The sequence below is a fragment of the Cygnus atratus genome, chromosome 10 (genome assembly GCF_013377495.2).
Source record: "Cygnus atratus isolate AKBS03 ecotype Queensland, Australia chromosome 10, CAtr_DNAZoo_HiC_assembly, whole genome shotgun sequence".
Classification (NCBI taxonomy): domain Eukaryota; kingdom Metazoa; phylum Chordata; class Aves; order Anseriformes; family Anatidae; genus Cygnus; species Cygnus atratus.
In genome coordinates this window covers 21,582,828-21,599,369 of record NC_066371.1, presented here as the reverse complement: position 1 = coordinate 21,599,369, position 16,542 = coordinate 21,582,828, and the positions used below count along the sequence as shown (strand labels likewise).

The 16,542-nt window shown below is 41.4% G+C and overlaps 1 protein-coding gene across 2 annotated transcripts in view; it reads left to right on the top strand.

Annotated features, from left to right (window-relative positions):
- Positions 1 to 1,098, top strand: part of ERC2 (ELKS/RAB6-interacting/CAST family member 2) — a 519,869-nt gene extending 518,771 nt beyond the window's left edge. Inside the window, exon 3 of one of the 2 annotated variants that reach the window (XR_007708665.1) lies at positions 92 to 237. Coding sequence is in view for 1 of the 2 variants with exons in the window: in XM_035558284.2 (XP_035414177.1) it covers positions 92 to 238 (147 nt within the window). In the remaining variant the exon portion in view is untranslated. Of the gene's footprint in view, positions 1 to 91 lie in introns of both variants that reach the window. The other variant, XM_035558284.2, reaches the window with a different exon arrangement.
- Positions 1,099 to 16,542: the final 15,444 nt, after the last annotated feature.

Below are 16,542 nucleotides of genomic sequence, written 5' to 3'. Positions count from 1 at the left end.
TGTCTATGAGAAGCTTGATTAGATGAGAGCTAAGATGTTGCATATGCTTGAAACATTTTATTAACTAGAATATTTTGTTCTCTTGTTACAGTTGTCAGAGGAACTAGTGAAAGAGGAAGGAAAAACGTATCACTGGAATGTAACGATGATAATCTATTGCATTGGATCTCCAAACATGACCATGATATCCTGGAGAAGATCACAGATGCAGAAAATGAATGCTAAGGTTGATATCTAATGAAATGATGCATTAATTGGCATCTTCTCCATTATTTCTTGTAGTCTACTAGCAAATTAGATACTTTGGAAAAAAATGAAGGAGACTCAAGCAGAAATTACAAGAGCTTTATTTCTATCTTTAATGGGTCTTGCAAGTTATTGTTTTCACAAACAAACCTTCTGTTTAGAATATTATTGTTTAGTGAAGTTCAGTTAAACAGGTTATTTGACTAATTATTGGTAAATTGATATTGATTTTAATAAGTAATTCAGATTCGTTTAGGTATGGTATCTGCATTTGCTGATTTTACCTAGTCTATTCTAAAACTTCTATTGCACTAGATTATCAAAGAGGTATTAGTAAAATGCTATATAAGGGTGTTGGCATTAATCTTACCCCCAGTTAGATGTGGGCTTTTTCAAAAAATAAAACCCGAGACTTTACCCTCCTCTGTTTTCTTATATCTACTGATAAAATAATTATAATCAAAAAATAAAACCCAAACCAAAAACCACCAACAGCATCAAAAAAAAAAAAAAACAACAACAACACATTGATAGTATAACTGGTATTAAGCTCTGGGCCAGGTTGGAAATGAAATCAATTTTTGGTACTAATAACTGATGGCAAAGATTAGCTTTATGAAAATATGGTGTGTGTCTCTGACAATGCATAGGACATCTAATTTGATCATAAATATATGATTATAAACAAGATGTATCTATTCCTGGATGGTAAAAGCTTGAGACATATATAAATACATATGTATTTGTATGTATGGACATATACACAAGGATGTATCAACCCTTTACCATCCAAATGCATACAGATCTTCAACAATAAAAGCTGGGACTCTAAAAAATAAAAAATAAAAATAAAAATAAAGATTGCTGTGAATACAGTATATGCACTAGGTCTCCTGTAAATGAGGAACTGTTTGTTATCGTTTTCTGTATTGAAAAACAGACTCCAACATGGATCCCAATAACTCTTAGATGTTACAGAAGAAAATACCAATGATCAAATAGCACTTAGAGGCTGTTTGTATCAACAAAATATATCTAGTATAATAATTCTGAAGCACATGCAACGAAAAAATAAAAATATGAAGTCATTACATTCAATGAGAAATTATTAACTGCTAGTTAAGTCTCTACCACTTCTCAAGGAGAGGATCCTTATGACTCCATGAACATTTCTGGTCAGTCTGGCAAATGTGCAAATGCTTGGTTGTTTTATTGAGGCATCTTTTTGTCCATGGAAGAAATGCTTCCATGCTGATGGGAGTGGGAACAGAATATCTGCATTTTTAAAGGACAAACAATAAATTTAAGCATGGGTGGCCTTAATCCTTAGTATTTTTTTCTTTGCTGCTGTAAAAAAAAGAAAAATCTAAATGGATACTCCTAAAGTCTTGCACTGAATTTAGAAAAAATATTTTTGAACCTGTGGTGCAATTAACCCTAAACATCCTACATGAGCCATACATATAGCCCTTTTAATTGATTGTCTAGAGATGATATTTTATTTATTTGTACCATATTCTTGGTGCAATCAAAGAGCAATTTATTTGAGCAGGAGTCCTGCTGGATGCTACTGTTTTCCATAGATAGAAAATGTATAAAATTAGTATAGCATAGATAATCCAAATTTCATTCATGTTTAAAAAGTTTGTCCTTTAACTATCAATGGCATTTTAGATCTTTGTTTTTGAAACAGCAAAGCTTTTGGGAGTATATTTAGCACATATGACAAATGTTGCACTTGGAAACTCAGACAACAAAACTTTCTCGTGACAAATTTGTTGTCACAGTAGGGGACAATCGTCTGTGTCTCTTACAATCAGGTCTTAACCTTAACTCTGCAACTGAATACTTGAAGTAGGAAATAAACTAGGGGGAAATAGGGTCACAGATACAAAGCTGTATAGTTAGATATTTATATGTATGTGCCAATTTTGTCACAGATATTATTTTAGGGGCATTTTTGCTCCAATCATGTTGGTAAGAGTATTGATCTAAACTTTTATCAGGGCCTACAATTTAGCCCCTAAAGAGGAAAACTCTGTAATGTTGCTTCTTTCTTTTATTTTCTTTACTTCTCTCTCTCTCTCTCTCTCTTTTTTTTTGTTTTTTAATTTGATGTGATTATGATGTTTGGAGAAAATCTTTTCATATACTAAAATATGATCTCGGGGTTTACAATAAACACTGTGATGTTGGGAAATTATTTTATTTGAGCAATGTTTGGTAGTTTTTTGCCCCCCTCTAAGTGTAAAGAAGTAAGCCAACTTTTGGTTAACATTTAAGATAATTATTATTTTAATGTGAGATCAGTCTTGTACTGTGCATTCTTTCTTTCATTTAAATGTACAGTATGAATTTTGTATTTAATGAATTTTGTGTATCCAGTATGCACGTACCTGCACATTGACTTTCATTTGAAAGTGAGTTTCAATTTATTTTTTAAACAGTGTTTATGAAAAGACCTCAGATGTGTTGACACAATCTATATCTGCATTGTTTTTTTTGTGTGTGTGTAGGGTGATATTTGAATGTGATGTTCTGCAGCAATGGGTCAGTATTCCCTATTTACGTTAGATCCTCATTTGATAGTGCTTCTTGTAATACTTTTTTCAAGTGAGTGGCATGTTCTGGATTGTGATATTGATATGTGGTTAAGGACATTGATATGAAACTAAGGAATTCCTAGAAATTACCAGTGGGCATGTATTAGACAGTCATTGTAATTTAATGTCTAATAGAAGTGTAAAGTACCAAGGTATTTAGAGTTCATAACATTGTTATCATGTGTATGGGAAGTATTTAGTGTTGATCAGCTTGTTTATATTCATCAAATAAACTTGTTTCTTTCTGAAATCAGTGTTGTGTCATTAAAACTAAGTTTAATGACTGTAAGAAAATGTGTGGAAGATGTTTTCCACATGGTAAATCTATCACACTCCTTATTTCTCTAATTGCTACCATTCAAAGTAATTTATCTTCCTGTTGTTACTATCACATAAACTGTTTAAGAAAGCATAAAAAGGAAAATGTCTCCTAGACCCTGCTCCCAGAAATGCTTACAAGCAACTTTACTAAAGTGAGTAACCATTTTCTGGATTGAGCTCTTAATGAGCAATATGTGCTTTTGAGTGGTTTTCTAAAGCATAATATTCTTGTGTGACCCTCTGTAATTGCATAGAAAATTACATTTTGTTTATGTACTTTACTGACCAAAAGCCATAAGGTGTGAAATTCTCTGCACAGTCAGCTCCTTTTTCAGCTGCCTGGTAAGTGGTTCCCCGTTTCCATTATGTTCACTTTTTTTAGAAAAGGAACTTTTGTTGAGCAGGAATTTCTTACCTCATAGAACTCCCTGGGCCAGCTCAGGGCACACACAGCAGGAGAATAAAAGGTAAGTAAGTATGCATTTTACTTAGGTTATTTAAAAGCACACAGTCTCTTAGTTTTAAGCTCTGATTCTTTGCCTATAAATTAATTTGCTTGGTAAGAGAGTACTATGTAATAACATAGGATATTAAGTTTCACTTTTAACTACAGCTAAATATATTTTTTTCATGTATTTTACTTATGCATTCTTATTTTATAGTTAATACTATAGAAATCACTTCTATCTTCTTTCTAGACCTGCAGCTATTTTTCAGGATTGTCTTGTTCTGTTTTCAGACAGTGCCCCTACCGGGACTTTTTGTCCCACTCCACTGGAAACACACCGGTTTTGTTCTCCCTCACACTTCATCACTTCCTGTGGTAATGGCAGCTCTTCCTCCCTGCGCCATGAAGGACACAGTAAGTGCCCGTGCATCGTGTGGAGGCTGTACAGGAGGAAGGCGGTAGATCTCTGTGGTAGATCTCTGTGGAAGGCTCTCGATACCCTTTTTCTGTAAAATTGTTGTCAGCAAGGAGTGTCCTCCTTCCTCTGCAGAAAGGGGCTCCAAGGGCCCCAGGAGGAGGGCAGGGCCAGCGTGTTTGTGGTGGCCCTGAGGGGAGGGGAGCTCCCCGGAGGTCAGCTCTGGCTGCAGGAACTGTGGCCCTCGGTGGCACACCTCAGGTTGAAGTCTAAGTTCATGCAGCCAAGAGCTCCTCCAGCCCTATTGGAGTGAGCCTGAGTAAGAGTCAACCTCTTCTGATCTTGAGGTTTCCTCCTAAGAGAGCCTGTTTGTTCAGTCCAGACTTAAGCCAAAGAAACTTGAGGTTTGAGCAAGGAAACACATAAGCAATGGGGGACATTCAGGGGATGAAGCCATGTGTGGGTTTGCATTTGAAGCCAAGATGTCTGTTCAGACACACTCTGAGAGCCCCAAGCAGCTCCATGCCAGCATCATCCAGGTAAAGCCAATCGTAGAACACCTTCTGCATCTCCCAGTCGTTCACACTGTGCTCCAGGTCCAGGATTTGATCCAACTAAATAACGGCACTAATTATGCACACTGCATCCTGCCCTGTGCTGAAACTTGTCAGAAGGAACAGAGGGGTCACCTGCTGATATTGCATCTCTAAAACATGAAACTTTTAATAACTAGATTATTAAATCATTCTAAATAAAGCTAAGTCAGCTCTAAGTAACCAATAGATTTCCCAGTATGACATTGGTGGGAGCCCTGCACGTTGCCAGGGCAGGATTTGACCCATATATGTAAAGGACAGCTGATCTGGGGGCTGCTGTACACATTTTCCTCCTGGAAGATTAGAATAACATTATTTCATCTCCTTACCTTTTCAAACAAGATGCCTCTTTTGAAAAAGCATCTTTTCATACAGGAGGCAACCTCTGCCTTCACAAGGAGTAAGTAGCCTGTGATACACTCTGCAGATTTTGTATAGCCTGGAGGCACTGATGTAGCAGTAGCCCGGCCAAGAATCCCACCTTTGATGGACACAATTACAGAATTAAGGACTTATTTTGTTTGGTTTTACATTTCTTCCACTCCTTGCTCTTCAAAATGACTCTGCCTTCAGAATAAGACTATTCTAAAACCAGATGACCACTGACGCAGAGGAAGAGCAGGCAAAACGCCAGTGCATCCTAATGACAACACATGTATCCCTTTGAAATGTGCACTTGATTGTGCGTTACAGATAGCAATACCATATATTCCCGTGTCGCTACAAGTCTCAGGACAAATCCAAGAACTTTGAACTCATCCAGTTTCAAGTGGAGGCAGGTGTCCAACTTTAGAAGGCCATGCTTTGGGTAGTCACCCGAGTGAGGCCAGGAGACAGCAGATGTTCTGGCAGCTGCTGGCTGCCTTGCGCTTGGGGGGCCGGGGCCGGAGGAGAGAAGCCAGCTCCCTCCAGATGGAGCAGACAGCAGAGAGGTGAGTGGGAGGCTACATGAGGAAGTTAGATAGCTCCAGATAGCAAAGGACTGATGATGTGTGGCTCCACATCACCTAACCAACTTTGGAAAGGCTGCGCATGAGAAATAACCACCAATCTACAGTTAACCTGAGTTCAGTGAGAAGTCTTCTTGTCGTGGGAAAATCTATAGAAAGGAAATATCTGTGCAGAAGGCATGATAATGTAGCGTGGTAACTACTTTTTATTTGAATGTATTTTGGACAAATGCATTCCTCATAAATGAGTTATCCAGGGCTTGCCAAATACGCAGCAAAACAGTTATTATAGCAAATTACACTATCATCTAAACACCTCTGTTTTGGCTCTTAGTTGACTTCTTTTGCAATATGGCTTTTTTTTTTTTTTGATCCTTGTTGTCTAATATTGCCATATTTGCTGCTTTGGTTACCATAGAAATAAATAATATTGTAATAATATTGTGAACAACAACATGCATACAAGAGAATATCTTCTGAATTTCACAAGGAGAACACCCTTGCTAATGAAGACCTATATGGCTGAGTAGTTCTTAACATAGTTCTCAAGTCTATTGATTTGTGTCCTCATATGCATTTTATTATGGGCTTTATATTTCATTTTAAACTTCTAAAAATAAAGAAAGACAGCTGAAGTACATTTTTTTTAATGGGCAGATTTTGGTTAGAGGTTAACACAGGCCGAAAGAGAACACAGATCTGCCCTGAAGCTCTTAGAGTTGTTTTGTTTTAATAAAAAGATCCTTATTGCAATCCACTAAGGGTCACAGAAGCACAGTCATTACGGACCAGCCATATTCCTCATGCATAGCTCTCCTGGCCTCTGAACCTCCTCTACTCTGAGATCAATCAAACGTGTGAAGGCAGGATTGTTGTCAGTCATGATAAGGGTGTGCATTAAGGGACTAACCCAAAGGTTACTGAAGTGAACTGAAAGACTATTGACTTACAGTGGGTTTCTGATTGTACCCTGCTTTCTTCTTTCTGGAGAATATGTGTATGTTTACAGGAGTGTGGGGCCAAACCATTTCCTCTAGCTATCAAAATTTGAGCTAAATGTAATTCAGATGAACCGACTGCCTGACTTTTTGAATGCCTTGTGATAAGAAAGTACATCTTAGGTTTCATTGCTGAAGTCATTTACAATCTGTTTTGTTTATAGTTGTCCTGACTGTGTTTCTAGGTCAGCACTCTTACCTACCCTTAACATAGGCTGTCATTATAGTGGCTCTACTTTTCATTCACTTACCTCGTGGTATATGTTACAATGGAGTACCTATCATTCAGTCTATAGGTTAGTTTGCTATTGCTGTAGATAGATTTGCTATTGCCTCAGGGAGTAAAATGAATTATATCTGAATCCGTTTTCTAAAACAAAGTAACTTCTGACCAATCCTTTTAGCTGGGGGTTGCTAAAGGAAAAAGAAGAAGGGAAAAAAGAAAAAAAAACAAAGCCAAACTCCCAGGGCTGTCCAGGTAGCCAGTTTCTAGAGGATTTGTTCCAGTTCCGATGCCAATCACCTTGTCAGAGTTATTCTCACTGAAGTTAAAAAACCAATCTCCATATCTGAAAGTTGAAGGTTGTAAATCTCCCTTGTGAATGTTGCCTATGACAGGTAAGGAAAGACTTGCATAATTACCACTTGTACTTCCTCAGTGAACATGAGCTCAAGTCTGAAGCAAGGAGTTTGGTTAATAAAGCATCAAGGGCTGAAAACTACAGGAAAAGACCTGTCCATCTCGTGTGATAAGGAATTTGTTCTTGGTTACAAAAACTTGAATATTTTGGTGGAAACCTCTTCTTCAGACCTGAGTATTGTGCAGGTATTCTTATTTTTTCTTCCAGATTACCAGCAGTTATTGCAATTTACATCTAAATTAATTGAAATATCTCACACTATTTCTTGTGTGAAGCATATTGCACTCAATGTAGTTAACTGCACTATAATACAGAGATCTGTTTACTAATGTGACTAGTGTTTTTGAAACAGGTTAAGAATATAAAATCAGAGAGCAGCAACAGCTTGTTTCCCTGAATGATGCTGCTGAAGTCAGGAAGAATTACTCACAGAGTATTGTCCTCCTCAAGTGAATAAGCGATATCAGTGCCTGGCATTTGGCTATAGCTAGCCAGATAGCTTATAGAAGAAAAATGCAATTATTCATGTGGGCAAATTTTTACAGGACATAGGTCCTGAAATCAATTATAAATCCTTTTTACAGTAATGTGAATGCTCACAATCATACTGATACCTTTTCATAACAATCTTTGTCCACATCTGTTCTCTACATACATCCTCACAAGGAATTATTTGGTTAAAATGTTTATGCTTTGCTGCTACTCTGTCTGTTCTCTGTTTCAGTCACAGGGGCACACAGGACTGATTTTTCTACTTTTCTGCAGTGCTTTGCACATTTTTAGCTTTAAATTACCTCATGCAAAGTGCCATATGCAGTCTTTGAAAACATCTTTTTGAAGGAATCCTGTGATTCTTCAGCTGCTTTGCCACCTTCTCCAGAGTGTGCAGAGGACTTTGCATGACATGACAGGAGGCACCTAAGGTAAGACTGTTTGAAATGAGACACAGTTTTCAGACATGGATTATTCATGGGTCCTATGCTGTGCAGTGTTGTGTGAAGATGCTCTCCTTTTATTTGCTGCGGGTTTTGAATATAAGTAGCATCTTGCAGGATAGGGGCTGAATATATAGAAAACCTCGTGAAGTTTTCCTAATACAAATTAAGTTGCCATCAGAAGTGCTCCAGTATATCAGGCAAACCAGGAAATTTGAAAATAGGTTGTTTAGAAGTGCCAGTTCTTTAGAGTTCGCTTTTCTAATCTGTTTGACTCAATGATTATTTTTCCCTCTCACTTTTAAAATTCCAAACACAAATTGTGACACATTTGACCTTGCATGATTGTAAAACTCAGGGTGATTAGTGAGAAATTGGGCTGAAGAGGCAGTTTCTGAAACTGATCTGTTGGACCTTGACACCATAGCTAGTTCTGAGAAGAATTTTGATTACTCAGCAACAGAGACAGTGAACTGCAGTCTGGAAATAAAACAAATCAGATACTTGAATTGAGTAATTCATATGAAACGAACAGTGCCTTGATGGGTGCTAGCCTAGTACTTTCATGAAGGTCAGGCTCTGGGGGAATGGGACAAATTTAAAAAATCAGATGTTTTTATTTTGCTAAATTTCTTCTTATTTGCATATCCAAAACATGTGAAAGTTGCTTCCTAAAACCATGCTATAAACAAAATGGCAGTTGAAAAGATGATGGTTTTGATGTTACGCACATCCTACTTGCACCACAGGAATTAAGACAAAAAGGACGCTTCCTTCCAGTGCTGCATCTAAAGACAATTTTGTAATTATGCTATATAGACAACATTAACAATTCTTATTAAATACAGGATATCAACTTAAAATGAATACCACATTTTTAGGAAGGGCTTTTTAACAAATATTTTAAAAATCTGATTTCACTTTGAATTAGCTTTCAAAATCCAGTCCAGATATATGTAAAGAATATAAAATGTAAATATATTTTCTAAAGTAGTACAGTATGTGAAATTTATAAATTGTTACATGCTTTGCTAATGCAGCTGAGAGAAGCTTAGTCTCAGATCAGATAGAATCTTTCAGATAAATCATTTATGACTAGATGACTTCTTATCCAAAAGTCAAATATGTGATCATTTACAGAGGTCACTGGCTATATTCTGCTCTGTGTTCCATAATCAGCTGAAATAAACCCCAGGAGGCCCTCCTGATTGTATACTCACAGGGTCACAGTATAATAAAATGCTGCTCAAGTTGTATTTCAGACAAGGAATGCTCTCCCCAAAACTATTCTAGTCTCAGGGACAAGACTGTCAATATTCATTCCAGTACAAATGGCAAGCATGAAGTCCGATATTTTGAAGAGATCACCCTGTCTACTTAGTGGCACAAAGCCCTGCTCTGTCACACATTTAAGTGTTTTTTAAAATGTGTTTCTATACACCTTTTTCATACCTAGAGAATCATGTTGGGACTAAAGCACTTTTTTGATAAAGAGGAGAGGTACAACAAAATGCTGAAAAACTTGGGAATATTTTCCTAAGGAACACAAATTGGTGTTGCAGAATAGGGAAGAAATGCTACCAGCTTCTATGGAAATAAATAGAAAATATCCTTATGATGTCCTCATGATATCCAACTCATGATAATGCAGCTCTCACACTAGTGCTGTCACATAAATAAATAAATAAATAAATAAATAGAGTTGATGGAAATGCACAGAAATGCACTTTTGCTTGAAAAACAGGTAGAGTGTTAGCCTCTGGCATTTCATTTCTATCTTTCCATAGAAATACATGTAGCTGATCAAGAAAACACAACAAATATTCTGCGTAAAGCCTTGCAGAAAAGAATGAGATTCTGTTTTCCTGTGGAGTTCACTACAAGCTGTAGGTCGGTACCTCCACCTCTGCTCTGGTTAAACTATTCTGTGACTCATATTCTAGAAGGAAGTGATTTATGAAAATATTAGCAAATCAGCTGCTTAAATAAAGGAAAGTTGCTAAATTGGCAACCCATAATAAAGACAATTAGATAAACTAAAGTGTGATGACTATTACTGAGCAATTAAGTGGCTCCTTCTGTTGTTGTTCCTTTGCTTGGCTGCTTTGTTAAAAGTGATATCATGAAGTCACCACTATGCTTTGAATTATAGGTTAATACTGACTGCTTGGATGGAAGAAATGCTGTGACCAGGACAGATGCCAATGAGGTAGGACTGGGCAATTACTACAGCTATTCAAAGAAACACACTGGGTACTAATGAGTACATGTCATGCTCTCCCAGAAGCAAAAATACTGCTACTTGACAAAAAGGCTTCCAGTGTTCTGTAACATTATAAAGAATAGAAGAACATCGCCGTGAGTTTGAGCTGCAGTAGCACGATAAGCTGCTTGGGTTGTCTTTCTCTGCCTTTGAAAGAAGAAAGAGAACAAGAGGCACACATACACACTGTATGGACTTTTATACCAAACCCCAGCAGCCCTCATCCACTTCATTGGCAGGTCCAGCCTGCAACCACAACATGCTTTCAACCATAATGGCCCTTGCTTCTTTCACGACTATACCTTGAACACTTTTTTTTTTTTGGTCCTGAAAAAAGTGACAGTCTTCAGGCTCTTAAACAGCAGAAGAGAATGAGAGGCAGCCCATGGAAAATGAATTTCCAGTGTTTTAAGCCTGGGTTAGTGATTTTAACAGGGGAAGCACTTGCCATTAAGTGCCAAGTGTACACACACAGCCACTATATCTATTCCATGAATAGATGACTGACACACTGCTCAGCCTGGTCCCATGGCTGTACTATCAGTTTAGCCTTGTGTTATCCACTGTGGTCAAACATTCACACCATCAGTGCTGTTTTCAAAAGTTTTCACAATTTTCATTTAGATCGAGGAAAATAATGTAGGGCTGAAATGGGACCTTAATCATTCCATGAAAATATAGAGGCAATAGTACCACCAAGGCAGCAAGTCATGATCTAGACCTTAAGTGTCTTAATAAAATGAGCTGCCACACAATGCTATATTACAAATAAACTGGTAAGAAACAAGGTCAGTTCACAGACTGTTATGGAGCTTGAAAGATAGGGTTACATTTATCGGATACGTTGCTCAGGGTGCATAGATTGATAGCTGTGCTAAGAATTGTATTGCCTTTGAGCAGTCACAGACAAATAGACATTGGCTTAGCTGTTATGACATATCTTTAGTTCTAAGGAAATGATGAATTATCTAAAGCAGTCTTTAAGATAAGTGTCATATAAGCACTAACCTCTTAAACACACCTTACTGATGATACGTATGTGTGCACATATTTAAAAAAAAGCTTAGAGATATTTCAGGTCAGAGCACCAGACAGCATCCACCTACATTCTTCCTTGAGCTATGTAGACTTTGGGGATCTAATATTGCTGCAATTATAAACTCGGGCCTGCTCTGCTAATCCTTCACGGGGTAAGTATTTCAGGAGCGGCCGCAGCCCCAGGCAGCCACACGGCTGTGACCATGTCAGAAGTGGCTGTCACACTGGTTCGTGCTAATGGGTTCTCTGTGGTGTCCTTTCCTCTCTTCCCCTCCCTGCATGTAAATTCATGGTCTGCTTGCTCATGGTTTGCTGATTTGCCACCAGTAAAATCTCCTGGGAGCCCTAGCTACCTGTGGGTTGTAAGCCTGGCCCAGAAATCGCAGCAGCACCAGGAAAACCCGCTAGGCCGAACATGGGATTCAAAACTTCGCTAAGGTAGGAGTACAATCCTGCGTGGCCCAAGAGGCATGGTGGATGTGGCCCCAGACCACAGCTCAGGCCTTCCAGGGTGCGTTAGCCATGTAACTGGAGCATGCGGCCGGCTGGTGCAGCGCAGGGACACCCCAGGGTGCTCCCTCAGCCCTACAGCCAGTGCTGGGCTGCTTCAGCCACCTCACTGCTGCTGCAGCTGGGAACCTGAAGCCCCAAGGCAGAGACCCGAGTGCAAGAGCAGCTCTGTGCCAGGCGGGTGATGCAGGTACATTGTGGAAAAGGGCCTTGTCCTGTCTTTTCCCTGTTGTCTCCTGTGTGGACCCTCTGTGGCTATCGCCTTGCTTGGATTTGTCGGCTACTCTGCAGCTCTCTAAGGAACAGCCAGGAGACTGTGCTGGTCTGTGGTCAGCACAACAAAGCTCCTTGCCTGGTCATCTCTGGAAAATGAACCCTGTGTGTGCCTTTGTGTGTGTACTGGGGAGAGGAAGGTTCAGGCCACTCAGAAGAAACCTGTAAGAGCCCTCCAGAGTTTGTGGGAGGTGCCTTCGGCCTCATTGAAAGAAGGCACTGGTAGCATTAGGAGAGGGAAAGTACTGTGTTGTTAAGGAGTGGTGGTGGGATTGTTTATTTTTCCTCCCATAAACGTTTTTTTTAAGGTCCTAATGGAAACAAAGCAAAGTATTATTCCTGTAAAAGCACTATTCTTTAAGTAAACCAGACTCGCTACTTGAAACATTCCAATGACATATGGTGGCAGGAGGGGCATGGCCGAGATGCGGACAGGAGGGGTGTCACAGAGATAAAGAGCCACGGCTTGTGAGCCAAAGCACAAGGTGCAAGGAGAAGGATGCCTGTCAGAAGAGAGGCAGGATGGAGAAGGCCACAAATGCTCCTGGGGCACAAGTTAGCTCTTTGATGATTACCTTCAACAACAAATTCTAGAGAAAAACGCCAGAAGCTTCTGTTTTGTGGTCTATATTAATACAGAAAACCAAGGCCTAGGCAGCTTTCCCATGTCCTGTCAGCTGTAGAGGTGTCATGGCCACCTTGAACACCTCCTTTGGACACCTGCATTGGTGTCAGCACCTGCACCGTTAGTTTGGTGTGCCCAAGCCAGGGCTGGGTTATGCAGCTGCCCACAGCACCAGTTCCCCATGAACAGCAACAGTCGACACTGAGGGGCAACAAAGTGTAGATTGTTAGGGTGTTTTTTGGTCATCTGCCACAAGGCCTGACCGCACCTCAGTGGCTCCCTGTGCCCCCCTAGATGCAGCATCCACCTGACATCCCACTTCAACAGCTTTTGGAGTCAGTTCTCATCTTCATGAAGATTCTCTTGTACCTTTATTTTCCTCCATGACCAAACTCACCCACGCATTGTACCTGCACAGCAGTTTCAGCACTGGCAGCAAGGTTCAGCAGCCCTCAGGAGAGGAGGGAATGAAAAGAACTCACCCATTTTGCACATTAAAAAACAAAAATGAGTCCGCAACTGTCTTTCTCCAGGTGATAATGCAAACAAATGCTGAGTGTCTTGAGGGTGTATTTGTTATGTAGTTCATTAGTAGTAATAACAAATTGGTATAGTTATCATTAATTCACGTATAAAATGGTGTATGTCTTTCCACAGACTTTGCAGGTTTGTAGATCAGTGTAAATACTGTGTGACTTTGAGACTCTGTGTGACTTTGTTACCCTCTACGTTTTCCTTTGTTGCCTGCTGCCTCTTATTTGCATCTCACTGTATGTAACATAGGTCTCCATCTGGTAAAGACAAATGCTGGGCTAGACTCTGTTTCTTCCTCTTTAGTGGTTACTGCTGTTCCTAAATGTCCTGGCTTCTTTCAACATCGTGAATTTGGGGCAGTGGCAGGGGATGGGGGAAGACATCCAAACTGTTTCTTTTGTCTTCTAGTCTTTTAACTTGTCAAAGTTTCTTCAGCAGTCATGCGAACTAGAAATATAAAACAATTATTTAAAAAGAGAGGAAGTTTCTCATGCTATTCTTGATTCTAGTGGCCGAGGATATAGGAACATAACAATTATTGCAAGATTTGGCATAAAATCATCTTTGGCATTTCTTTTGTAGTTTAGCCCTCTTTTGGATGACAGGGTGGTCTGTAGAGAAAAGCAATAGCATATTTTAGGAAAGAAAATAGCCTTAGGAAAATGCATATATGATTTCAAGACAGTTACATCTAAGTCCCTTGAAGCTTAAAATAAAAAAGTCAACCCTCGGGCAGATGTGCTGGTGGGCAGAGTGCAGGTTACGTGTTCAAAGCAACGTGACATGTTTGCTTTGCCAAATGGTCATTACAGTGCTATGCATGGCTCTCACCCCCAAAAACATATACAGGGATGGACTATACATAGTAACACCAAAGCAGCTGCAGATGGGTTATGCCTTCACAAGGTTTCAGTGTGACACGTGTAATAATTCCTATTGTTATGGATTCAAATGCTATGATGAACTAAAAAGACAGACAGCAATTTACCTTCTTCCCTAGAAAGCTCTGCTTCCCAAATGGGTTCTTTGTGATGGAAAAATGTGCCTATCAGCCTCTGACTGGATACTTGCCATTGGCCAAGGTGTAAAGATGTAAATCACACAGCAGCACTGCACGTTAAAATGAACACATGCATACAGTATTCCAATGTGACTAGTCCTTTGTTAAAATGCATTACTCTGCAGAAAAGAATGGCAGAAACACATCTGAAATGCCAGAAATAATCTTTTTCTGTCTTATAGAGAATTGCTGAGCTAGCAGCGCTAGAGCAGACCTTCATCCCTAAAAGCCCACAGTGTTATTCTTCCAGGGTTCTGCTGTTCGGACCTTCAGTGGTATCATTGCACTTCCTACTGCATTACTTAATGTTTCTTTTTTTTTTTCTTTTCTTTTTTCTTTTCTTCTTTCCTCGTGAAAACTCTTGGGTGTTAGCAGTAAAGCACACCAGAACACTGTCCAGTTAACCTAAAAGCTCCAGCACCAGCGAACCTGCAAAACAAAGGCTGTGGCAGCATGAACGCCTGTAACACTGTCAATACTTCTCCCTCTGCCCCCTCTAGCTTCACCCAGCTGTTTTAAATAGCAAGGAGAAATTAAAATTCTTAAAGCCTTGCAGGATGTTTGGATTTCTGCCCTTTATTTCCACTTCCATGCGCCATGGCTTAAAAATTCGCCCGTGATTTATAAGTTCCCTCTTTGCTTTTCTTTTTGAGAGCAACGACTTGGGGAACCCTGCGAGGGTGCAGAGCCAGTGTGGGCTTTGCCTTTTTTACTTTTTTTAAAATTTTTTTGCAGCCCTGCCCGACGGCACTGCGCCGGGGCACGGTGGGAAACTGCTCTGGAGGGCAGATGCAAGAGGCAAACAGCTCGGGGCTCTTTATTAGTTTATTTCAGGCGATCTTGCTTGTTTTACGGTGTGGCTCCTCCCCTTTTTACAATTTTCTGCTATTCTTTACTAATTCTAGTGATTTCAGAAATGACCTTTAACCCGCGCGGTTTGCAGACTCCTAAAGGAGATAATTGAAATGCCACAGTAAACCAGAGGCAATAAAATATTATTTACTAGGCACAAAACTAAGGTTGGTCTTCCTAAAAGGAGCATGCAACCCCTTTACCCCCCCCCCCCTCCCCCCCGGCATACACCTCCCGGCCTGGGGAGCTGATGCTACACCTCATTTATAAATTCCTCGGCAGCCGCATGGAGCAGCGGACCGCAGCCCGGGCCGCGAAGCCGCCTAACGGGGAGGCTGCTCCGGGAGCAGGGAGCGAAGGCAGCCGCCGGCAGCGCTCCGACGGCGGCCCCGGGCCCGGTGGCGGCGGGCAGGTGCCTGGGGAGCTCCGCGCCCCCCGCCCCGCTCCGTCCCTGCGCGCCCGCGGCCCGAGCATCCCCCGGGGGGACCCGACCCCATCCCGGGGGAGCCCCCCGACACCCTCCCGGGGATCCCCTCCGGCAAGGCGCTTCCCGGTTCCCGGGGGGCGCCATCGGGGCTCGGCGCCCCGGGCAAGGCGGCGGGGATGAGGGGGTTGGCCAGTAGGGCTCGGGGGCTCGGCAAGGGGGAGTGTCCCCGGCTGGTGGCCGCGGGGAGGGCGCGCAGCGGCGTCCGGAGCGGCAGCGGGGCTGTGCTTACCTGGCAGTGCAGCGCCGGGGGGGACCGGCCGAGATGTGCCTTCCCCGCTGGGCTCCAGAAGGGATTTTATTTTGCGCCGGGATGGCTTTGAAGGAGGGAACGCCTTTATTGATAGCGGAGCTGCTCTCGCAGCCCGTTTGGGTTTCCCAGCGCCGCTTTGATAACGCGCCCCCCCACCACCTCTTCCCCCGCAGCCCCCCGCGCGGAGCTGGATGCGGGGTGCGGGGAGATGGGGGAGATGAGAGAGGTGCTATAAAAAAAACCCTGGCTGGGGACTGCAGAGCGGTGAACGCACTCTGAAGTACAAAGGGGACGCGAAGCCCTTCCTCGGCCGGAGGGCTCATTGGGGCTTACGTGATTTAACTCAAACAGCTTTGTCAACAACCTGCCAAATTTACGGCGGAAAAAAAAAAAAAAAAAGACGCTGAAGAAGGAGGAACCCAAGCCGTCGAGCCCGCTCCGTCCCCCAGCGTTTGGGGAACGTCACCCGCTTCTCGGAGCAGGCGATAAACAAGGCT